Source organism: Panthera leo, chromosome C2 (assembly GCF_018350215.1).
Source record: "Panthera leo isolate Ple1 chromosome C2, P.leo_Ple1_pat1.1, whole genome shotgun sequence".
Classification (NCBI taxonomy): domain Eukaryota; kingdom Metazoa; phylum Chordata; class Mammalia; order Carnivora; family Felidae; genus Panthera; species Panthera leo.
In genome coordinates this window covers 114714357-114739755 of record NC_056687.1, presented here as the reverse complement: position 1 = coordinate 114739755, position 25399 = coordinate 114714357, and the positions used below count along the sequence as shown (strand labels likewise).

General features: G+C 37.1%; 1 protein-coding gene across 3 annotated transcripts in view; it reads right to left on the bottom strand.

Annotated features, from left to right (window-relative positions):
- Positions 1 to 25399, bottom strand: part of LOC122229498 (ceruloplasmin) — a 68221-nt gene that overhangs the window by 28541 nt on the left and 14281 nt on the right. For all 3 annotated transcript variants that reach the window (XM_042954691.1, XM_042954690.1, XM_042954692.1), the window contains exons 5-11: positions 23797 to 24051; positions 22524 to 22695; positions 19159 to 19298; positions 17859 to 18011; positions 16130 to 16341; positions 2118 to 2268; positions 595 to 807 (exon numbers count right to left, since the gene is read on the bottom strand). In XM_042954691.1, the coding sequence (XP_042810625.1) occupies positions 595 to 807; positions 2118 to 2268; positions 16130 to 16341; positions 17859 to 18011; positions 19159 to 19298; positions 22524 to 22695; positions 23797 to 24051 (1296 nt within the window). The remainder of the gene's footprint in view (positions 1 to 594; positions 808 to 2117; positions 2269 to 16129; positions 16342 to 17858; positions 18012 to 19158; positions 19299 to 22523; positions 22696 to 23796; positions 24052 to 25399) is intronic.

Here is a 25399-nt window from a genome sequence, read left to right as displayed (position 1 = left end):
GGTGACATTGGACTTGTCTTACGTTATAATGGCATATAATGAACCAAATAAAGCCTGAAGCAAGTTAGTGTGTTTCACATTTTGGTTAAAGTGCTTTCTTTTTGTTTTTGTTTGTTTTGCTCATTCATAACCAGACGTGCAGGTATCTCTGAATTCGCATGGCTATAGTTCTAGTACAGGACACTCAACTGCAAACAACCAACAAGCCAACACGACATGTAGGCTACAGAGAGATGACAAAAAGTTTAACTGCAGAGCTGTTATGGAAGTCATTCCCTTTTTAGTCTGATTTTTCAGCCATCTTTAAAAGGATCATAACTTAAAAAGAGACATCTCGAGGATTCTACTGTGTGGAAGTGGGAGAAACCACAATCTACTCTTCATTTGTCACACCCCCACCCTCAACAAGCAGGAAATGGACCTGTCTGGCCCATACTTAGCTAATAGTGGCCCAGACATACTCTTCAAGGGAAGGAAGGGAACTTGGGAGGTTTAGAGAAGGAATGAGTTCATCACCCAACATAGGGTTGAAAACCAAAATGACTGACATGAATCGATTCCATAGAGACTTGTCTTGACTTTAAAGAAATTCACCTTGAGCATCAGGCTGCATGAAGAGTGTAAGACTTGTTTGAGGGAAGAGGTTTCCTGTGTCTCTTCTTTCTCCTTTTGACAGATATGTGTTTCCTGTAAAGTAAATCCCGTGTACATCAGCCTCATTTCCAGCGCTGAATAAGTACCACACGACTGACTTTTCTTTGCACATACTGAGACCAGGCTGATTCCCATACATGAATCCATTCATGGCTGTAAAATTTGGGAAATAATATTTGGAAAGTGGTTTATCTGATGTCCCACTACACGGTGATCTCCCAGATTTTCCAGAGCCAACTCTGTTTATTTAATTTTTGAAAGACCCATTCATGCCTGCCCACCTCTTTATGTGTCTGGAGTATCTCTGAGACTTCTTGTTAGATGCAGCACTCCCTGAGTAGTCCCTGGCTGGAAGGAGAAGAGCTGAACACAGAGTCCTTGAAGTTTTGCACTGCTCTTCCCCACTAACTACTTCTTAGTCCTCTCAAGAGTCATATGTGTGAGCTCTCAAATGTATGAATAATTACAGCCGTTCCTGGGCACGGTAGACTGAGAATGTGGTTGCTGCTCTAGGATGGAAAAGTCTCTGATTCATCTTGAATAACAGGGGAGAGTAAATGCAGGAGGTTTTCTCTCACTGCTATCACTAATAGATGATACTCTCAACTCCTCCAAAATGTAAAATTGCAAACTCAAAAGGAATATCTTAATGAGTATAGATAGTACTAACTCAAAAAAAAAAAAAAAAAAAACCAAACCACCAGTATCAGTTTGTAACGCAACTTTACATTTGTTTCTTCTGACTACAGTGATTTTCACATGTAGTCCGTTAGCAGTGTGGGCATTCTGAATAATTAACTCACTATCTAAACCTCTAGAATTACACTGGGAGCTAAAAAGAAAATGTGATGCTAGGTTTCAATTAAATAAAAATTTCTGGAGGTTGCCCTGAGCATTAAAAAGATGGTTTTAACAATTTTGAAAAACTCCCCGGGAATTCTAATTTATAGTCATTGGTAAGAATCATTAAAGTTCATTTTCAAGAGAGGTTGTATCTTTCTTCATATTGAATAATAAAATGAGGCTGTCATTATGAAGCCACAGATGAGAAAAGCATCTAATCCAGTAGTTCTCAAGTTTAAGCAAATATCATAATGATGGAGAGGGTTTGTTAAATAGATTGCTGGCCCCACCCATAAAGTCTCTGTCAGTAGGTAGGAGTTGGGGCCCAAGAATTTGCATTTCTAACACGTCCATGGGTGATGCTGAAGCTGCTGATCCAAGGGCTACATTTTAAGAACCATGCATCTAATTGATATATTTTGCAGGTTTCATTATTCTAAATTAAGCAAAATGAGGAATAACTGACTGATAACTTAAATATCAATATTACCCTCAGAGTTGTATATAATCATTTATTTAAAATTAACCAATGGGCAAAGCTATTATCATTTTGGTTTAATTAAAAGCACTACATGGGCAGTACTGAAATAACTTAATATTGATGGATGATGTATACTTACAGTGCATCTTATTAGATTCCTGAAAGTCTTCATCTTCCTTATCTACCAGGTGAGGTGCAGTTGTAAACATTTTAATATTATCATCTAGGAGTAAACTTTCATTCTCATCAAACACTGTGGGAAATAAATAGAACTCCTTGTCTACACCTTTCTGTAAATTGAAACAAGAACAAGGAAATGAAAATAGGATAAGCGAAGCAGAGAGACTTGCATGTACACAATACTATTTCTACACAAATTCACTCAAGGAAGGATAAGAAGTTCCCATTCTTCTTTGTAGATGGGGCTCATGAAAGACTCCAGCTGACCACCAGAATTTTCATCAGCATCTATGCAGATTTTTGGTTCAACATGATGTAAGCCTCTCTCGGCGCATAAGAGTTCTGACTCTTCCTGCCCATACCAGGTAAACACACCAAAAACAATTATTAAAATAGGGGGAATATGAGCCTGTGCCAGAAATTAGGGAAGTGCCATCCGCATACATGAAAACTTGAAGAATTTCTGTAAGGCAGAGCAGGGGAAGCAGGTAGAGGGAGGAACCGTCTGAAGTGAAGAAACAGAGTGCCAAATGAGCTGGAACAGGAATTCAATCTCAGTCATCTGGACAAACATTCTCACTTCCTTTCACCTTGTCCCTGGTGAAAAATAAGCAAGCAGAAATGCTATCTGGTCTATGAAATGTTCCAATAGTTAAGAAGAAGGTAATTAGTCTAAGAAATCAAAGCATACAAGCCCCTGAAAACAGGATACTCCCTCATAGAAGAGAAACTTTAGAGATTATTACATGTCTTTTTTCTGAGATAGTTTTTTTTTTTTCAGATAAAAAACATGATTATAAAATTTTTAAAATCCAACTAAAGCAGAGACCTGAAGGTTAGATCCTACAGAAAACTGAATCAATGATGGAGATAATGTTAAGAAAGCTCCCATGAATCAGAACAAAAAGATTCAAAGGTATACACAGTAATGATTTCAGAAAGAGAGACATTATAAAGGGGAAAAACATAATGATAATAAACAATAGTAGAAATGTTTACCACCATAAAAAGAAAAGACTAGAATATTCAGATTCAAAATCTTCACTGAAAACAAGGCAAAAGCAGTTATAGAGATCTATGCTTTAAAATATTCTGGCAAAATTTTTGAATTTCAGGCATAGACAATTTCTACAGTAATTCATTTTAAAAGTGTTATCACAAACACTGGACGTCTCTAGTACAATAAATGTCAGAAGAAGATGGAGTAGCATTTATATTTTTGAGGGAAAAAGATTATGATATGAAAGTTCTATATTTGGCAAAGAACAACAAAAATACATTCTTGAGTCCTGGTTGAGCAACCAATCCTTGATTTTGCATAGGATTATGATGCCAGGGTCCTGGGATCTAGCTCTGCGTTGGGCTCCATGCTGAGCATGGAGTCTGCTTGAGATTTCTCTCTCTCTCTCTCTCTCTCTCTCTCTCTCTGTCTGCGTCTCCCCTGCTCTTTCTTACTAAAACAAAATTTAAAAAAATATTAAAAACACATTCTCAGATATGTAGGGATTCCAGATGAGGACTTCTATGATCACTTGAATTCTGATCTACAGAAAAAACTTCAGGGGCACCTGGGGGGCTTAGTTGGTTAGGTGTCTGACTTCAGCTCAGGTCATGATCTCATGGTTCATGTGCTGACAGCTAAGAGCCTGGAGCCTGCTTCAGATTCTGTGTCTCCCTCTGTCTCTGCCCCTTTCCTGCTTGTGCTTTCTCTCTCTCTGTCTCTCAAAAATAAATAAACATTAAAAAAAGAAAAAGAAAAAGAAAAAACTTCAGTGACAAGTTTACAGGTCATGTTTTCTGGTCATGATGAAACAAAACTAAAAAATACTAATAAAAGGACAAAAAGTTAACAAAATTAAAAAGATCATATTTGATCCAAATTACTCGTAGATAAAAGAGGAAGAAAAAATGAATTACTAAATATTTAGTAAGCAATGTCCATGAGAACAAGGCATAATGTATGGAATATAAATAAATACGCAAACTGAAAGTCTGAAATGCTTTTTAAGTAAAACCAAATAAAAATAAATGTTTATGAATATCTGAAAATTTTAGAGAAATAAAATGGGAAAAGAAAATAGGAATTAATAAAGGCAAAAGCAGAACTGTTTAATAAATTAGAGCACAAATTAAAATGGTTAAACCTAAAAATGTATTCTTTGAAAAGACTAATAAAACACACAAACCTCTGGCAAGTCTAATAAAAAAATTGGGAGACAACCCAAATATACCACATTACTAATGAGAAAGGACTATAACCATATATATGGGGGAAGGAAAAAAGATCATTACGTACAATAAATGTGATAAGTTGATTTAGAACAAGGTAACTGAATGGACCAATATCCGTGGGTCAAATAAAAATGTGATTAAAACATAAACAAACAAAAAAACAAAAAAGAAAATCCTAACTACTTCTTTTTAAAAGTCACATACTCGAAAAAATTTTACAGGAAATTTCTTTCAAATCTAAGGATCAGGTAATTCCTATTTATTTAAACAGTTGCAAAATACTAAAAACATGGAAATATTCCCAATTTATTTAATTAAGATAGTATAAACATGATATAATAACTAAAAAAGCAAACAAAATGCAAAATATTGTCACTTATCATTTAGGAGAGAAATTGAAAATAAATTACTACCAATTTACTACAGAAATATACTGAAAAAAAAATTTAAAAACCACAGTGCTCAATAATGTTTCTCCCAAGAAATGCAAGACTGGTTCAATATTAGGAAATCTTTAATGTAGTTGGTCAGGCTTATAGGTCAAAGGAGAAAAGATACATAATAATTTCAAAGAAATCTAAAAAAAATTTTAATAAAATTTGATATTTTGACCCTAGCTATTCCCTCTGCTTTCCCTCAGATCCTTGCAAGTCTATCTCCTTGAAATTTAGATCTCCTACCTCAAATATTACATCCACCTTATCTAAACTCGGATTCCTGTTCACTATCACATTACCCTAAATAGAAATTCCATGTTCATGGATAGGAAGACTCAACACTGCCAAGTTGCCAGTTCTTCCCAATTTGATCTATAGAGTCAATGCAATTCCAATAAAAATACCAGAAAATTATTTGTAGGTATCAACAAAGTGATTCTAAAGTTTATATGGAGAGGCAAAAGACCCAAAATAGCCAACACAATATTGAAGAATAAGACTGAAAGACTGACATTGTCCAACTTCAAAAATGTCTACAATACTATAGCAATCAAGACAGTGTGGCACTGGGGCACCTGGGTGGTTCAGTTGGTTAAGTGTCTGACTCTTGATTTTGGCTCAGGTCATGATCTCATGGTTCATGAGATCAAGCCTCAAATCAAGCCCCATGTTGAGCCTCACTTTATGCTATGCACTGACAGTGTAGATCTTGCTTGGGATTTCTCTCTCCTTCTCTCTCTTCCCCTCCCTGGCTTGCATATGCGTTCTCTCTCTCTCTCTCTCTCTCTCCCAAAACAAATAAATAAACATTAAAAAAAAAGACAGTGTGGCAATTGGCAAAAGAATAGAACAATAAATCAGACTAGAAGTAAACTCACAGTCAACTGATCTTTGACAAAAGAGCAAAGGCAATACAAACAAAGATAGTCTTTGGAACAAATGGTGATATAACAACTGGACATCTACATGCTACAAAATAAACCTAGACACAGATCTTATGCTCTTCACAAAAATGAACTCAAAATGGATCACAGACCTAAATATAAAAGGCAAAATCATAAAGCTCCTAGACAATAGCATGAGAGAAAATCTAGATGACCTTGGTTGTAACTTTTTAGATACAACACCAAAGGCACAATCTATAAAAGAAATAATTGATAAACTGGACTTCATTAAAATTATAATTTATGCTCTATAGAAGATAATTTCAATAGAATCAAGAAAACAAGCCACAGACTGGGAGATAATATTTGCAAAAGACACATCTGACAAAGAACTGTTATGAAAAATATCAAGGAACTTTTAAAACTTCAACATTAAGAAAACAAACAACCCAATTAACCAATAGGCAAAACACCTTAACAGACACCTCACCAAAGAAGATACACAGATGGAAAATAAGCATATGAAAAGATGCTCTACTTCACATATCATTAAGGAAATGCAAATTAAAACAACAATGGGATATCACCACACACCTATCAGAATGACCAAAATCTGGAACATTGGCAACACCAAATACTGGCAAATATGTGAAACAACAGGAACTTCCATTCATTTCCACCAGGAATACAAAATGGGATAGCCATTTTGGAAGACATTTTGTGATCTCTTATAAAACTAAATACACTTTTACCATATGATCCAGCAATTAGGCTCTTTGATATTTACCCAAAGGGGCTGAAAACTTATGTCTACACAAAAACCTGCACGTGAGTGTTTATGGCATCTTTGTGCAAAATTGCCAAAACTTGGAAGTAACCAAGATGTTCTTCAGTAGGTGAATGGATAAATAATCTGTGGTACATCCACACAGTGGAATATTATTTAGCACTAAAAAGAAATGAGCTATTAAGCCATGAAAAGACTTGGAGGAAACTAAAATGTCTTTTACCAAGTGAAAGAGGTCAATCTGAAAAACCATATATTGTATGATTCCAACTAAATAACATTCTGGAAAAAGGTAAAACTATAAAGACATTAAAAAGAACAGTGGTTACCAGGGGTTGGGATTGACATTAAGGGATAAATAGGTAGAACACATGGTTTTTAGGGCAGTGAAAATAGTCTACATGATATCGTAATGGTGGATACTTGTCATTATCCATTTGTCTACACTCATGGAATGTAAACACCAAGAGTGAACCCTAAAGTAAACTATGGACTTTGGATGATAACAATGTGTCAGTGTAGGTTCATCAATTGTAACACATGCACCGCTCTGTTGGAAATGTTGGTATTGGAGGAGGGTGTGGGGGATGGGTAGGGAATATGTGGGAAATCTCTGCACTATTATTACTTTTTATTTTATTTTATTTTATTTTATTTTATTTTATTTTATTTTATTTGAGAGAGAGAGAGAGAAAGAGAGAGAGAAAGAGAGAGAGAGAGAGAGTGTGTGTGTATGTGTGTGTGTGTGTGTGTGTGAGCAGGGAAGAGAGGCAGAGGGAGAGAGAGAGAAAATCTTAAGTAGGCTGGGATCACGACCTGTGCCAAAATCAAGAGTAAGACCCTCAACTGACTGAGCCAACCAGATGCCCATCTGTACTTTATTTTTAATTTTGCTATTAACCTTAAAGTGTTCTAAAAATTGATTTTAAAAGCAAGATGGCAGAATAGCATGAATGTTCTTTTTGCGTCTCTCACCCCTGAAATGTAGCCAGATCAATACTAAACCATCCTGCACACCTAGAAAACTGATTTGAGGATTAACACAATAATCTGCACAACCAGAACCACAGAACTCAGCAGGTATGCAGTGCAGAGAGGTGAACTGGGGGAGAAAGAAGCTGCAGAGGGCAGGGAGCTGTTTTTGCTTGCAGAGAAAGGACAGATGGGGGGAGAATATAAGAAAAGCACCCCCCCTCCAAAAGCAGCTTGAGAGAAAGTGGAAATGTGAAAACATCTTCAGGGACTGAACTAAAAAGGGAGAAAGGAGATAGCAGAGGGTTTAAATTCCATTAAGACTCTATACACAAGGGGAGCACAGAGTCTGAAACTCTGAAGCTTGATACCTGGTGGATCTCTGGTGGGAAGGGCAAATCTCCAGAAGCAGAGTGAGGTCTTTGGGGTCCTCAGGCCACATGGGGGGGGGGGAGAGGGTGGTTCCGTTGCTGGGAGGACATTTGGTAGAGATTGTGTGACCTCCTCACAGGCAAAGGGCTCAGAGGACCCCTGAGAACAACCACATTCACTGGTGTTGGAACAAGGATGTTAAGGGGGAAGCATGGCACCAGATATGTGTTATGATTTTCCATAATATCTGAAATACTGCTGCTACAAGATTGCAGAAAAGTTTTCTGGGGTGGGCTGGTACCTAGCCACATGCAGTCCAGGCATCAGCAGCAGCAGCAGCAGCAGCAGCAGCAAGGTCTTGGGAACATTCCTGGGTGTGGGCAGGCATCCAGCCACCGCTCAGTGAGACCCTCCCCCAGAGGGTCTGAGTGGGTCAAAGCCACAGTCCCTCAGAAGTGAGGGGTTGGAAAAGACAGCCCCAAATGATATAAAACTTAGGAGGGAGTTGCTGCCTGGCAGCATAACGACTTGGTCACAAATAAGTGTAGACGCAGGGAGTAGATGGAAGAAGCAGAAGACAAAGGAGGGGTGCTTGACTGCAAGTCAGTGAGAGCACAAAGTTCTGATACTAGAGACTGGGTACATGGGTGACACCATTTTCACTGCTCCTACGCATGTGTATACACGCCTACACTAACCACAACAATCCACCCCAGTAGGCTAAGCAGCGCCATCTAGTGGAAAATGGAGCCATTACACTAAACCCCGCCCAACTGGGCCAACAGCTCTTTTGACAAACACAAGTCTCTCCACCTGCTTAGAGTATAAAGTGTGTCCTGGCTTGACTTCTATGTTCCCATAGAATGTAATTTACATCCCCCAGATGTAATTTCAATTGTATTTCATTCTGCTCACTGGTCCTTTTATTCAATAATTTTTTTCTTTTTCTTTTCTTTTCTTATTCTTGAATACAGAAGGAAAAATTTTTTTATTTTCCATTGTTATTAAAATTTGTTTAATTTTTTTCTACTATATTTTTTACTTTTTGTAAATTTTTAAAATTCAATTTACTTTCAACATTTCATTTTATTCTATTTTATTGTATTCATTTTTCAAATTTTCAAATGTTTTCCTTTTTTTCTTCTTTCCTTTTTTCCCTCTAATCTATCAAGCTTCTTTCAACAACCAGATCAAAACACACATAGGATGTAGCATAATTTATTTGATTTGCGTTGTTTTTAATTTTTAATTTTAGTATTTTTAACTTTATTAATTTATTTTCTTCCTTCAAAATGAGGAAATGAAGGAATTCACCCCAAAATAAACAACAGGAAGAAATGACAGCCAGGGACTTAACCAATACAGATACAAGAAAGATGTCTGAACCAGAATTTAGAATCATGATAATATGAATACTAGCTGGGGTTGAAAATAGATTAGAGTCCCTTTCTGCAGAGATAAAAGAAGTAAAAGCTAGTCAGGATGAAATACAAAATGCTATAACTGACCTGCAATCTCAAATGGATGCTACAGTGGCAAGAACTGATGAAGCAGGCAGGGAATCAGTGATACAGGGGACAAACTTATGGAGAATAATGAGGCAGAAAAAAAGATGGAGACTAAGGCAAAAGAGCACAAAATAATAATTAGAGAACTCAGTGACTCATTAAAAAGAAATAACATCAGAATCAGAGGGGTACCAGAAGATGAAGAGAGACAAAAAGGGGTAGAAATTTCATGTGAGCAAATCATAGCAGAAAACTTTCCTAACCTGGGGAAAGACAAAGACATCAAAATCCAGGAAGCACAGAGGACTTCCCTAAGATACAACAAAAACGACCATCAGCAGGCATATCATAGTCACATTCACAAAAGACTCAGGCATGGAAAGAATGATGAAAGTAGCAAGGGAAAAAAAGTCCTTAACCTACAAGGGAAGGCAGATCAGGTTTGCAGCAGGACTATCCACGGAAACTTGGCAGGGCAGAAAGGAATGGCAGAATATATTCAATCTACTGGACCAGAAAAATATGCAGCCAAGAATTCTTTCTCCAGCAAGGCTGTCATTCCAAATAGAAGGAGAGATTAAAAGTTTCCCAGACAAATAAAACTTAAAGGAGTTCATGACCACTAAACTAGCCCTGCAAGAAATTATAAGGGGGACTCTCTGAGGGGACAAAAGACAAAACAAAACAAAAACAAAACAAAACAACCCCCCCCCCAAAAAAACCTGAAAAGACCAAAAGCAACAAAGACTACAAAGGACCAGAGAACACCACCAGAAACTCCAACTCTACAAGAAACATAATGGCAATAAATTCATATCTTCAGTACTCACTCTAAATGTCAATGATCTAAATGCTCCAGTCAAAAGACATAGGGTAACAGAATGGACAAGAAAACAAGATCCATCTATATGCTGTTTACAAGAGACCCATTTTAGACCTAAAGTCACCTTCATATTGAAAATAAGGGGATGGAAAACCATCTATCATGCTAATGGCCGACAAAAGAAAGCTGGAGTAGCCATATTTTATCAGACAATCTAGACTTTATTTTTTTTTATTTTTTTTTTTTAAATGTTTTCAACGTTTTTTATTTTTATTTTTGGGACAGAGAGAGACAGAGCATGAATGGGGGAGGGGCAGAGAGAGAGGGAGACACAGAATCAGAAACAGGCTCCAGGCTCCGAGCCATCAGCCCAGAGCCTGACGCGGGGCTCGAACTCACGGACCGCGAGATCGTGACCTGGCTGAAGTTGGACGCTTAACCGACTGCGCCACCCAGGCGCCCCAGACAATCTAGACTTTAAAATAAAGACTGTAACAAGAGATGAAGAAGGGCATTATATCATAGTTAAGGGGTCTATCCACCAAGAAGACCTAACAATTGTAAACATTTATGCTCCAAATGTGGCACACCCAAATACATACATCAATTAATCACAAACATGAAGAAACTCACTGATACCATATGATAATAATACCATAATAGTAGGGGACTTCAACATCCCATGTACAACACTGAACAGACCATCTAAACAGAAAATCAACAAGGAAACGATGGCTTTGAATGACACACTGGACCAGATGGACTGAACAGATATATTCGGAACATTTCATCCTAAAGCAGCAGAATACACATTCTTCTCCAGTGCACATGGAACATTCTCCAGAATAGATCACATACTGGGACACAAATCAGCCCTCAACAGGTACAAAAAGATGAAGATCATACTGTGCATATTTTCAGACCACAATGCTATGAAACTCGAAATCAACCACAAGAAAAAATTTGGAAAGGTAACAAATAGTTGGAGACTAAGGAACATCCTACTAAAGAATGAATGGGCTAACCAAGAAGTTAATGAGGAACTAAAAAGTACATGGAAGCCAATGAAAATGATAACACCACAGCCCAAACCTCTGAGATGCAGCAAAGGCGGTCATAAGAGGGAAGTATATAGCAACCCAGGGCTTCCTAAAGAAGGAAGAAAGGTCTCAGATATACAACCTAACCTTACACCTTAAAGAGCTGGAAAAAGAACAGAAAATAAAGCCCTAAACCAGAAGAAGGCAAGAAATAATAAAGATTAGAGCCGAAATCAATGCTATTGAAACCAAAAATACAGAACAGATCAATGAAATCAGGAGCTGGTTATTTGAAAGAATTAACAAAATTGACAAACTCCTACCCAGTTTGATCAAAAAGAAAAAGGAAAGGACCCAAATAAATAAAATCAAGAATGAGAGAGGAGAGATCACAACCAACACTGTAGAAATACATACAATAATAAGAGAATATTATGAGCAATTATATGCCAATAAAATGGACAATCTGGAATAAATGAACAAATTCCTAGAAACATATAAACTTCCAAAACTGAAACAGGAAAAAATAGAAAATTTGAACAAACCCATAACCAGGAAAGAAATTTAATTAGTAATCAAAAATCTCACAAAAAACAAGAGTCCAGGGCCAGATGGCTTTCCAGGGGAATTCCAGTAAGCATTTATTTTTTTATTTATTTAAAAAAAATTTTTTTTAACATTTATTTATTTTTGAGACAGAGAGAGACAGAGCATGAGCAGGGGAGGGGCACAGAGAGAGGGAGACACAGAATCTGAAACAGGCTCCAGGCTCTGAGCGGTCAGCACAGAGCCCGATGCGGGGCTAGAACTCACAGACCGCGAGATCATGACCTGAGCCGAAGTCGGACGCTTAACCGACCGAGCCACCCAGGCGCCCCTCCAGCAAGCATTTAAAGAAGACTTAACACCTACTCTTTTGAAGCTGTTCCAAAAAACAGAAATGGAAGGAAAACTTCCAAACTCTTTCTATGAAGCCAGCATTTCCTTGATTCCAAAACCAGACAAAGACCCCACTAAAAAGGAGAACTACATGTCACAAAAACAGACACTCAGATCAATGGAACAGCATAGAGAACCCAGAAAAGGATCCACAAACATATGGCTAACTAATCTTTGACAAAGCAGGAAAGAATACCTAATGGAATAAAGACAGTCTCTTTAGCAAATGGTGTTTTGGGAAAACTGGACAACGACATGTAGAAAAATAAACCTGGACCACTTACACCAGACACAAAAATAAACTCAAAATAGATGAAAGACCTAAAGGTAAGACAGGAAGCCATCAAAATCCTCAAAGAGAAAGCAAGCAAACACCTCTCTGATCTCGGCTGCAGCAACTTCTTACTCAGCATGTCTCCAGAGGCAAGGGAAACAAAAGCAAAATGAACTACTGGGACCTCATCAAAATAAAAAGCTTCTGCACAGCAAAGGAAACAATCAGCAAAACTAAAAGGCAACCGACGGAATGGGAGAAGATATGTGCAAATGACATATCAGAAAACAGGTTAGTATCTAAAATCTGTAAAGAACTTCTCAAACTCAACACCCAGAAACAAATAATCCAGTGAAGAAATGGGCAAAGGATATGAATAGACACTTCTCCCAAGAAGACATCCAGATGGCTACCAGACCCATGAAAAAATGTTCAACATCACTCTTCATCAGGGAAATACAAATCAAAACCACAATGAGATATCACCTCACACCTAATGTCAGAACGGCTAATATTAACAACTCAGGCAACAACAGATGTTGGTGAGGATGCAGAGAAAGAGGATCTCTTTTGCCCTGCTGGTGGGAATGAAAACTGGGGCAGCCACTCTGGAAAACAGTATGGATGTTCCTCAAAAAATTAAAACTAGAACTACCCTACGACCCAGCAATTGCACTACTAGGTATTTAACTAAGGGATACAGGTATGCTGTTTTGAAAGGGCACACGCACCCCAATGTTTATAGCAGCACTATCAACAATAGCTAAAGTATGGAAAGAGCCCAAATGTCCATCAATGTATATGTATGTATATGTATATATATGTGTGTGTATAGATAGATAGATAGATAGATACATACAGTGGAGTATTACTCGGCAGTCAAAAAGAATGAAATCTTGCCATTTGCAACTACGTGGATAGAACTAGCGGGTATTGTACTAAGCAAAATTAGTCAGAGAAAAACAAATATCATATGACTTCACTCATATGAGGACTTTAAGACACAGAACAGATGAACACAAGGGAAGGCAAGCAAAAATAATATAAAAACATGGAGGGGGACAAAACATAAAAGACTCTTAAAAACAGAGAACAGAGCGTTACTGGAAGGGTTGTGGAAGGTGGGATAGGCTAAATGGGTAAGGGAAATTAAGGAATCTAGTCCTGAAATCATTGTTGCACTATATGCTAACTAACTTGGATGTAAATTACACAATAAATAAATTTAAAAAAAAGAAAAAAATGTTCTAAAACATCAAGCTGACAAAAGAATAATGGAAAACAAATGGTTTCCATTATGGTTTATTAACCATAAGGTAAAAACCATAAAGCTAAAACCATAAAGCCAAAAAATAAGAGGTAAGGGAATAGATGAGAGGGGAGAAAGGATAGGCTAGACTTTGTTGAATATGCATCTTTTTGTAGATCTGATGTTGGAACCAGGTGAATATGTTACATAATTATAAAATAATATTGTAATTATTATTCCTAAAAGACAATTCCTAAAAGAAATAGAAGTAAAATAAATTAAATAAACCTGTGTATCTGGTGGGTGGCAAAACTATGCAGAGAAGAACTATTTCAAGCAACTTTAACTCTGTCATTTGACTGAATATTTCCAGTGGGATCTATTCGAAGGACAAAAAAGGGCAGCAAACAAATCTTAAATTGTTTTCAGTAATTATATTGTTGGTTCTGGTATTGTAACTGTGATTCTGAGGCTGTGGTAGGTATATTGTGTGAAGAATTGAGTGAATATTTATCTTGGTATCATTGAGAACTAAGATTTTTCGGTGCAGCTAAAGGGAGATACACATGTAAGATTAATAAGGTTAAGTGAAAAAAAAAAACACACAAAAAGAATCTTTAGACCTGAATTTGAATAAAAAGTATTAGTATAAACTCATGATGAATTTTATCTTAAACTTTCCCCCCAGTTCTGCCCATTGAAAAGGCCTTTAGAAACAATGATTAGGCCAATGGAAATTAGCACCCATAAGTCTTCAGATTATGGTTCAAAAAATAATTTCTTACCCAAAGAACTAGGGCTTTTTGGGAGAAATGGCTGATCCCAGGTCTGGCTCAGAAAATGTGCAATATGAACCTTAAATAGCCTTTTATACTAGAAATCAAGGAAGCTGCAAAGACTATGAAGTTCATGTAAAAATCAAGGAGTCAACCTGAACAAATCCCCTCAGGGGCAAAAAATAGGATACTTTGGGCATCAGTAGGGATAATGGCAATGAATTCAAACACACCAAATATACTTAAATATGTGAGTTCACAATAGTACTCAAAAAGAAAAGAGGGGTACCTGGGGTGGCTCAGTCGTTTAAGTGTCTGACTTCAGCTCAGGTCATGATGTCGTGGTTCATGAGTTCTAGCCCTACATCAGGCTCTATGCTGACCACTCAGGCCTGGAGCCTGCTTCAGATTCTGTGTCTACCTCTCTCTGTGCCCCTCCCCTGCTCATGCTCGCTCTCTCTCTCTCTCTCAAATAAATAAGCATCAAAAACATTTTTTTAAAAAAAAAAGAAAAGAAATTATGAAGAATCTTTGAAGTATGCTAGTGGAGAACTATTACTTTGAAAACTTGTAAATAAAGGGAAAGAATCAAACATTGGTCATTCCTTGCTTATATGATATGAACCTCAGGCTAACCAAACAATCCATTAAGGGAAGTTCCCACTTATGGAGGTATACTGGCTAATAAATAAAGAAGAATGATGGGTGGGTGGCACCCACCATAGAACAGTAAAATAGAATTTTACTATTGTGCAACCCCTGTTGGCTTATGAATCTAGGAAATGGTTGTCAGTGGCTGACAATATTCCCAACTGAGAGACAATTATATATTATATACCCCCTGATGGAAGTACACAGTACCACACTTGAAGTTGTATTGAAAAAAAAAAATCTAACCTGAATCTGATCAAGCCTGTTGACCTAGCCACTGATTTATATGAAATTGAGAGAAAGAGAAACAAACATGCTACAGGAATGCAATCAGTAAAATCTAGGCATGAGAAACTGCCATAAGATAAATACCCTTGCAACAGAAAAAATGCAAGGAAATAATCTTGAGAAACATAACAACTTATTTGCAATGTGCGTAATTGTTTGGGTACTGATTCAGACAACAAAATTGAAATAATTAAGAGGCAACTGGGGAAATATGAATACATTGATTGGAAATTTGATAAAATTTGATAAAAAATTGATAATACTAAGAGATTATTACGATGATGATTTTAAGGTATGACAATTATATTGAAGGCATTTTTAAGAGGGTACTTATCTTTTAAAGGTTCATAGTAAAATAGTTCAGAGATAGAAATATACCTGCATCATATTTTTATTTCCTGGTCAAATGGCCATTTCCTTCTTTCTAAAAAATGTTTTAAGCAATATTTTCTTCAGTGAATGTTGAGTGACCTGTTACCATTTTTTAAATTTGTGTGTTGAAGTCTAAATATATCATAAAAGACCTTGGATTCCAAAGAAAGTTTGTTTCCAGCTCTTCTTGAAATAATCACATTAGCCAGAGAAACTCCACATAGTACAGCTCTCATGAGCCTGAGAAAAATTTAAACTGAACATCATATGTAAAATCCTTACTGCCTCAAAACTCAGAATTTTCCCTTTAATAATGATAGTTCAAAGGGATTGGGAAATCATTTTTATTTTCCCTGATTGGACTTACCTGTCTCCCATTTTCATGTAAACTTCCTTTCCTGCATATTTTCATTGGCCCAATAAGCCCAGTGAATATATCTTTAGTGGGATCCACAGCAGAGTAATACATCTTAGATAGACAGACAGGGTCTTTGTAAGTGGGCCCCACTTCTTTGGGCACAGTCCATTCATAGGTAAATGTTTGTTGAGGTGCCACATGGGAGGCTGAAGGAGGCACACCTGTGAGAAGTGTCACAATGGAGAGGTTAAATATGCTTTCTAATGTGGCCATTTGAGCCACAAAGTAGACTGGGTTTAGACTAAGACAACCCACTTCTCAGTTCCTTATTATGAATTAGAATGAAATCCTCCTTGAATGGAGTCCCACTTGTGCTCCTGTGCCAGGTCACGGATGGGTGTGATTTCCTCCAGGAAGCCTCCTCTTAACCAGTCTGCGATTGGTGCCTCTATGGTCTGAATGTTTGTGTCCTCCCAGAATTCACATATTGCAACCCTAACACCCATGTGATAGTGTTAGAAGGTGGTACCTTTGGAAGGTGATCAAGGTAATCCTAAATGGGATTAGTGCCCTTACAATAGAGATCCCACATAGCTCCCTGATCCCTGCCACCTTGTGAAAATACAATGAGAAGTCTGAGACCCAGAAAAGGGTCTTCATCCAACCACGCTGGCTCCCTGATCTTGGATTTTCAGTATCCCGAAATGTGAAAGATAAATTTCTGTTGTTTATAAGCCATTCAGTCTGTGGTATTTAGTTATAGCAGCCTGAAGAGACTAGGAGAGCCCCTGAGAATGTGCCCAGCACATTTAATGTTAGATTGTGTGTATTTCCCTGCCCCCACCCCAGCACCCAATGGAACTTAACCTTCCTGAAAGGCAAGCATTGTCTCTATATTTCTATTGGCTAGAACAACACCTGAAAATAGGAGGTAATCCACACATTTTCTATTGAATGATACTGAACTGAAAATAATTTTAGAACTGAAAGGAAACTGCAGATGATCCAGTTCAAATCTCCTGATTGTATACTTGGGGAAAGTGAGGCCAGAAAGACTTAATAACTTGCCCACAGTCATACTGCAAGTGGTGACAAAGGCACTAGTCTTCTTCGGCCAGCCCTGACATATACAAATACCAAAATATGTGCATAAAATGGAATAGTTTGTGTTATTAAAATGATATCAACATGCTTATGATGCTAAAGAAACAAGTTCAGTACAAAATTACAATGATAAGTATATTTATATAACTGTGATCTCAACCACATTTAAAATATATAGGTACCCAGATGAAAGAGTAGAGGAACTATACAAGAATATAATACGGTTGTCTGTAGAACTATAGATAATATTGTTGGCTACACCTTTTTATATTTTTCAAATATTCAAGTATTCATCTAATCTTATAATTGCAAGAACATTTTCAAATTTAAAAATCACCCGAGGAGTACTCCAGAAATGTATAACTGATGTAATCCTAATTAGTTACTAACAGCACTGTTAAAAATCATCCTATTAAGGCAGAACAAAATTCCATAAACCAATTGGAAATGGAAGGAGAAGAGGTTAACTTCCTCTTCCTGCCATGGAAGGAAGGCTTCCTGCCATGATGCCTAAAAATGATACATGAGCAGTTTCCTTGGAAGATCCTGCCTTCAGTTTTTGCAGGACAGTTTTCCCTGGTGACCAGCACAGTGGGTTATTAAATATTATTTGGTTACAGAATGTTGTACTCACTTCCACTTGAGGGGTTGTGATGTGAGGCATAGTATGAGCCCTCATTGTCCTTACTGACTCTCACCCCAATGGGCTCAATACTGAGGGGATATGTTCCTTTGTTATGGAAAGTGACTCTGATGGTGTCTCCCACCTCTGCCCAAATGACAGGACCTAGGGACAAAGAGAACATTATTACCCTCCCTTGGTATATAACATACAGAGTACATAAGACAGTTGTTCTTTGGCTTATCCTCTGGCAGAAACCACTGGAAGCAACATTTTATTTGTGGGAAATGGAAAACCTAGTTTTTTAAAACTCCATTATCAATTTGACATGGCGAGGCTCAAAAGAGATGAGAAGGGCTTTTTGATTCGACTTTAGGTTAAGAAAATTTATTATTGTTTTTATCCAAGTCAGTTCACCGGCTTTATACATCTACAAGAAACTATTCAGTATGTAGATACTCTTTTCATCTTCGTCTTCGGTTGGCCAGATGGGTGACATTTGTCCCAAGAGTCAGGGGTGTTCTATAAACCTTGATCACCCTAAGAGGGTAAGTTAAATTGTCTTGGATGTGAAGAGTAACACTTTTGTGGATTTTTCTTCACCGAAATTAATATTATTACCAAATATAGAATAAAAACATAGATACATAGTGCATATTTTATGTAATATATAAGATGATATTGAGAGCTTCCCATGTGCTTTTCAGAGTTTTTATGTGTATTAACTCCTTTAATCTTTACAACACTTTTATGAGGTAAGGACTGTTATCATTATTACTGTTTCCATTTTACAGAAAGAAGGCAGAGCAAGCTGAGTACTTTCAAAGGTCACATGGTTAATAGGTGAGGAGTGAGGATAGTCTGAATCTAGACTTTGTGTGCTCACCCATTATATTCTGCCTGAAAGCCTGAGCAAGAACAGGTCTCTGGGCTGTGGACAAGGCTCTATGACAGAGGCAGCCTCTTTCATTAATAGCCTGGATTTTATTTCTAAGGAAGTGTACCTTCAGCTAAGAACAGAGGCTAACAGCTTTGTTGTCAATTTAAACCAAGTCATAAATACACAATTCTCCTTAACTCTTGAAGAAAAAAAAATCATTATTTGAAGCTAGCATAGTTTTTAATGATGATTTACTATTGGTAATTTACATTGGAAAATTAATTAGCTGCTACATTTAATAGTTGAATGACCTTCCACAACTCTAGTTTATACATAGAAATCATACTGCAGTTCTTGAAGTTTCTATTCTTTCTGAGGTTGGGTAGCCCAGGAGAAGAGTATAATAGTCATCGATACTCTGCATGGACTCACCCAGGATGCCAAGATGTTCCTCTTCAGGGCCCCTCTTCTTTTGATTTGTGAAGGAGGCATCTGTGTACTCACGATAAACCAGCTTTTTATAAGATCCTCCAATTCTTGTAGGACCTTGTTCAAAAAATACCTCTGAAGCACTGCCAAGAGAAAAAGGGTTTAACAGTGGAGTTGAAAACAAAACAGAAAGCAGGTATTCATATAGGATACTAACTGAAGAGAAAAATGATGACCAGTGCTCAGAGGTAATTATTATTCATTATTTATCAAATATCTAAAAAGAAGCAGATGGTACTAGGCACTTCACAGAAGGACGTTCAACTGAAGAGTGGAGAATCATGGTGTAGAGGTTTCACTTTTTCAAGTGAAGTGAAACAATTTTAAGATGGCTCGCATCAACCCCTGATAGTTATTAGCTATTCTACGATAGTATCTTTTTAACAAATTATAAAAGTTTTAAAAATACAATAGCTAGTTTATTGCATATGAGCACCCGCCAGGTACTTAGGAGCTTTCATTTATTATTTGAAACTCCCATAATAAGGCGGCAAAGTTGGCATTATTCTCCCCAGTTTACAAATAGAGAAATTATATCTCAGAGAGGTGTTTGACTTGCCAAAGTCATCCCATTCATCTCTTCTTCCATTTAATAAATGTAGAAGACACATGCTTTTGGCCAGGAACCTTGGTATGTGCTGATGGTGTAACCATAAGTAAGCTGGACCCATCCCTGTCCACATGGACTTGACAGAGAAGACAGACTGTGAGCCAATCAATGTAATAACATTGATATTAATATCAATATTATTGATTAATTGCATGTACAATTAACATGCAATAAGCACAGGGTGTTATGCGGCAGTTTTCCTGGGGTTGGGGGAAGTGGTAGGAAGAGGCTCCAAAGGCTTTCCAAAGAAAATGATTTTTAAAAACTATCTAGAAGAGAAGTAGAGTTAAAAAGATGAAGTATAGGGGCACCTGGGTGGCTCAGTCTGTTAAGCAACTGACTTGGCTCAGGTCAGGATCTCGCAGGTCAGTTCGAGCCCTGCTGTGCTGAAAGCTCAGAGCCTGGAGCCTGCTTCAGATTCTGTGTCTCCCTCTCTCTCTGCGCCCCCCTTCTTTCTCTCTCTCTCTCTCTCTCTTTCTCTCTCTCTCTTTCTCAAAAATAATAAATAAACATTTGAAAAAAAGATGAAGTATAGGTGGTGGGGGAGAATGAGGTGGGTGTTTACACAGAGGAAATAGCCTATGGGAAGACTCAGAGGAAAGAGTGAATATGTCATGTTTTACAAAATATGACAGGAGCACAGTGTTCAGGGCAGGGCAAAAGAGAGAGAATGGGAGAGAAGAGAGAGAATGAGGCTTGGAAAGATGGGGGGTGGACAGCAGGACCTTGCTAAAATTTCAGTACTCCATCCCAGAGCAGTGGGAAAGCTTTGAAATATGTAAACATTTAGGATTAGTGTTTTAAAAGGATCCCTCAGGTGAGGAAAAAATAGACACTTTTTGGAGATGTTTAGGATATAGTGAGATAGTACTTGATGAGGAGAGAAGGAGGCAGTGGGAAGTGTGGAGTCAGTGATGGTACTCAGGTTTGGGGCTTCACTGATGGATGGATAATGATAGTATTCACAGAGAGGAGGAAATTCAGGTATATGGAGAAAACAATGGTTCAGATGTGGACATGCTGATTTGGAGGAACCTCATCTAAGCAGGGTGTTTTTAAGCAATTAAAAATGCAAATCTGCAATTTACAAGAGCCTTCTGGGCTGGTGATACAGCTTTGGAGTCATTGCCTCTGGATGTCAGTGTAGATTGGGACTTAAATTTCTGCTTCAGGAATCAGAGACCTGGGTAGAGCCAGGCCCAGCTATTGACCTGTCATGCATCATTGAGTAAGTTAGTTAACCTTTCCAAGTAGATAGGTGGCAAAGAAGGCATCTCTTAGGAGGTGATATTTGAGCAGAGACTTGAAACAGGGATGTGGCATAATTTCATCAACACTTTTAAAAGATCACTTTGGGTGCTTTATGGTTAATGGACAGTAGGAAAGGAAGACTGAGCAGGGAAGAATGGCTGGGAGGCTGTGGAACTCACTAGACATATACAGGAGTAGCTGCTGTACCCCAGGGGACGCTATTAAGAAAGTGAAAAGAAAACCTAATGAATGGGAGAAAACATTTGCAAACAATGTATCTGATTAGAGATTAATATCCAGAATATATAAAGAAGTCATATACTTTAACAACCACCACCACCAACAAAAACAAAGAACCCAACCCAACAACAGGAAAAGGACTTGAACAGACTTCTCCAAACACCAACAAGAACATGAAAAGATACTCAACATCACTAGTCATCAGGAAAATGCAAATCAAAATCACAATAAGCTAGAGCTCCACACCCAAGAAGATGTCTATTATTTTACAAATGGAAAATAAATATTGGTAAGTAGGTAGAGAAATTGGAACCCTTGCACATTACTGGTAAGAATGTAAAATGGAACAGCCACTGTGGAAAACAGTACGGCTCTTCCTCAAAAAATTAAAAATAGGATTGTCATAGGATTGAGCAATTCCATTCCTAAGTATGTACACAAAACAACTGAAAGCAGGGATGTAAACAATACTTGTACTTTCAACATTAATAGTTGCATTATTCACAATAGCCAAAAAGTAGAAGCAACCCAAATGTTCATCAACAGATTGATGGATAAATAAAATGTGGTATATGCATACAGTGGAATATTATTCAGCCTTAAAGAGGAATGAGATTCTCATAGATGTTACAACATGGATGAGCCTTAAAAACATGCTAAGTGGAATAAGCCAGACAAAAAGGGACAAATATTGTTATTCCACTTGTAGTAAGTGCCTAGAAGAGGCAAATTCATGGAGACAGAAAGTAGAAGTTATCAGGGATTAGAGAGCTACTGTTTAATGGATACAGACTTTCTATTTAGAACAATGAGAGTTCTGGAAACAGATAGTGTTGATTGTACAACCTTGTGAATGTACTTAATGCTGCTGGATTGCACAATGTTGTATTTTCATGAAGGAAAAGTAAATAAATTAATTAGTCTAATTATGTTCAGTATTTTCTGAGGATTTTGTCGACTATCTGATAACTTTTTTATATCCATTTTTTCGTGGACTCAAAAGTCATATTTCTCAAACTTGGACTCATACCAAACACCTTAGTAAATATTTAGCAGTCTATTTACTCAGTTTCAGGTACCAATTAAAATGTTAATTGCTGAATCAGTTTTTTATGCTTTCTTCCTTCCTTCCTTTCTTTCTTTTCTTTCTTTTCTTTCTTTTCTTTGGGAGGCATACTTTGAAATAATAGCCCTTCTTCTGAATTACCTTCCAGGTGCTGTTAAATTTTCTTGGGTGAAGGTGTCTATTCCAGAGGGCGCGTAGTTCCAGATGATTTCCTCAGCAGCGATGTAGTAATGCCTGACATTTTCCCCAAGGATACTGTCCTCTGGTGAAGGCTTGTTACAGTCTTGTACCTGGAAAAAGGCCTGCAGACCAGCTGAAAATCACATGGAAGGAGACATTGGTTAATGGAGCCAATGTTTCTCCCTCCTATTGCCTTGTAAACACCGCTGATGAAATGACAGATGGAAACTGAAGAAATAGACAGCTAGAAACAATATTAAAAATGATAGTAAACAGTTGTAAATAAATTACTGATGGAAAATCTGAGCAGTAAAACTTCTCCTTATGGCACAGAGAAGAGATATTAAGCACTAGTATTTTTCAAAAAATATTGTACCAATCTTTGTGGAGTTTCACTTGGGATGTCTTTCGATGAGAAAAAAAAAAAGGACACATTAAAAGACAAGTAATAAAGAGAGACTTTGCCATATTTTAAGGGACGGGGTGGAGTGGAGGAGGAGGAATAGAATGAGCATATATTATTACTGTTCTTGGACAAAACAAAATGGTTATGTACCTGCTGTGCTGGGTCTTCGGAGACCAAGGTGACATTTAATAGTGAGATTATATTTGAAGGTCAGAGTAACATGCCAAAAGACCCAGATTAAAGCTAGTTTCTTCAGGAGATCAATATTACAAACTAGTATTTTTCAAGAACAGGGAATGTTCTTATGTTGAAGAGATGAAGGAGGTATTTAGCAAGTTAAACCAAGGAGTAGCTGGACTCAAAGAACAAAGTTGGTTGTGTTTGATAGAACCAAATTAAAACAAACAAACAAACAAACTACTTTTCAGCACAGTATATAAATCTTCTGGTGTTTACAATATTGTGTATTTAACAAAGTGAAGAAGTTGTATATACTTCTCAGTGTGTACCTATACTTTTAGGACAGAAAAGTAATTCAGGGCCAGTTATGCTTTTTCTCAAATTAATATATTTTCATATTTCATTACTTTGTAAAATTCTAGTCTTTCAGTTTTTTTTATTATATTATGATACATACCATCATAGGAATAAAATTAAGTTACCAGTTCAAAGCTCAGATTATTCTAAAGATATTTAACTTTTAGATTCTTTTTTAAAAAATTTTATTTACTTTTAGATTCTGATTCCCAGTTATCACCCCATTAGTAGTGTAACAGATACATGACTCTTTTTTTGGCTGAAAGCTCATTTCAGGTAAAGATGCCTTACCTTTCAGGTGGTTTAGATTCTGACAGCTAAGCATCCATTCTCCAGGACTCTGGGCCACCATAAAAGCTTCAAAGAGGGTAGCAGGAAAGAGATTGACTGTATCAATACGGTAGTCCTTATTAGTCAACACTTGGCCGTGGAAGAAAGCTGAGTGCACATCAATTTCATTACCCATGCCAAAAAGATACCATTTTACTTTGTCTTCTGCACACATGGAGAGTCCTGGGAGACTTCCAAAAGTATATCCATTCACAGCTGTAAGTCAAGATCAGAGATTGTGATTAAAAACATTGGTGCCTGGGATGGTAATAGTTATCTCTATAGAAATAGATATCAATTTGGATTGGAAAATACCTGGCACATGTACTGCTATTCCTTCCTCCGTACCTACATCAGACATTGCTAATCAATCATAACACTCTTATTTTGGACCTGAATTCAGTCTCAGGATTTTTCTCAACACATTAGCAGATGAACACAACAATGAAGATGAAACCTATTTTTTCTCTGTTATAAGCTATACACATTAGCTGTGTAGCTGTGTATTAGTATGTATATATGGGTATTTGTAAATATAATGAATGCATATATATGTGCATATATACAAAATGTACACACAGAGTAAATTTAAGAAAGACTGAAAGTTATTTCATAATCAATCACATATCATGTTGATAGTGGTAATATTAATTTTGATTTTTTCTTTTTGCATGTTAGGACTTTGCTGATTTTCTACAGTGAACATGAATTCCTTGTGTCATAAGAACACAAGGAAAGCTTTTTTTTTTTTTTTCCTTTTTTAGAGATTATAAGTCAAAATTGGAAGAGATGTGACGGCAAAAAGAAGAAATCCAGGGGAAGGATAGTAAGGACCAGTAAAAGAGCCACAAAGACCTAAAAATTTGAAGGCAGAATGGCCCAAGACCCTTTAAAGAAACCTAGGGGGACTTTAATACTCCACTTACAACAGTGGATAGATCATCCAGACACAGCATCAATAAAGAAACAAGGGCTCTGGATGATACATTGATCAGATGGACTTGACAGATATATTTAGAACTCTGCATCCCAAAGCAAAAGAATATACTTTCTTCTCAAGTGCACATGGAACATTCTCCAAGATAGATCACATACTGGGTCACAAAACAGCCCTTCATAAGTATACAAGAATTGAGATCATACCATGAACACTTTCAGACCACAATGCTATGAAGCTTGAAATCAACCACAGGAAAAAGTCTGGAAAACCTCCAAAAGCATGGAGGTTAAAGAACATCCTACTAAAGAATAAATGGGTCAACCAGGCAATTAGAGAAGAAATTTAAAAAATATATGGATACAAATGAAAATGAAAATACAACAACCCAAATGCTTTGGGATGCAGCAAAGACAGTCCTGAGAGGAAAATACATTGCAATCCAGGCCTATCTCAAGAAACAAGAAAAAACCCAAATACAAAATCTAACAGTACACCTAAAGGAAATAGAAGCAGAGCAACAAAGACACCCCAAACCCAGCAGAATAAGAGAAATAATAAATATCAGAGCAGAAACAAACAATATAGAATCTAAAAAAACAGTAGAGAAGCTCAATGAAACCAAGA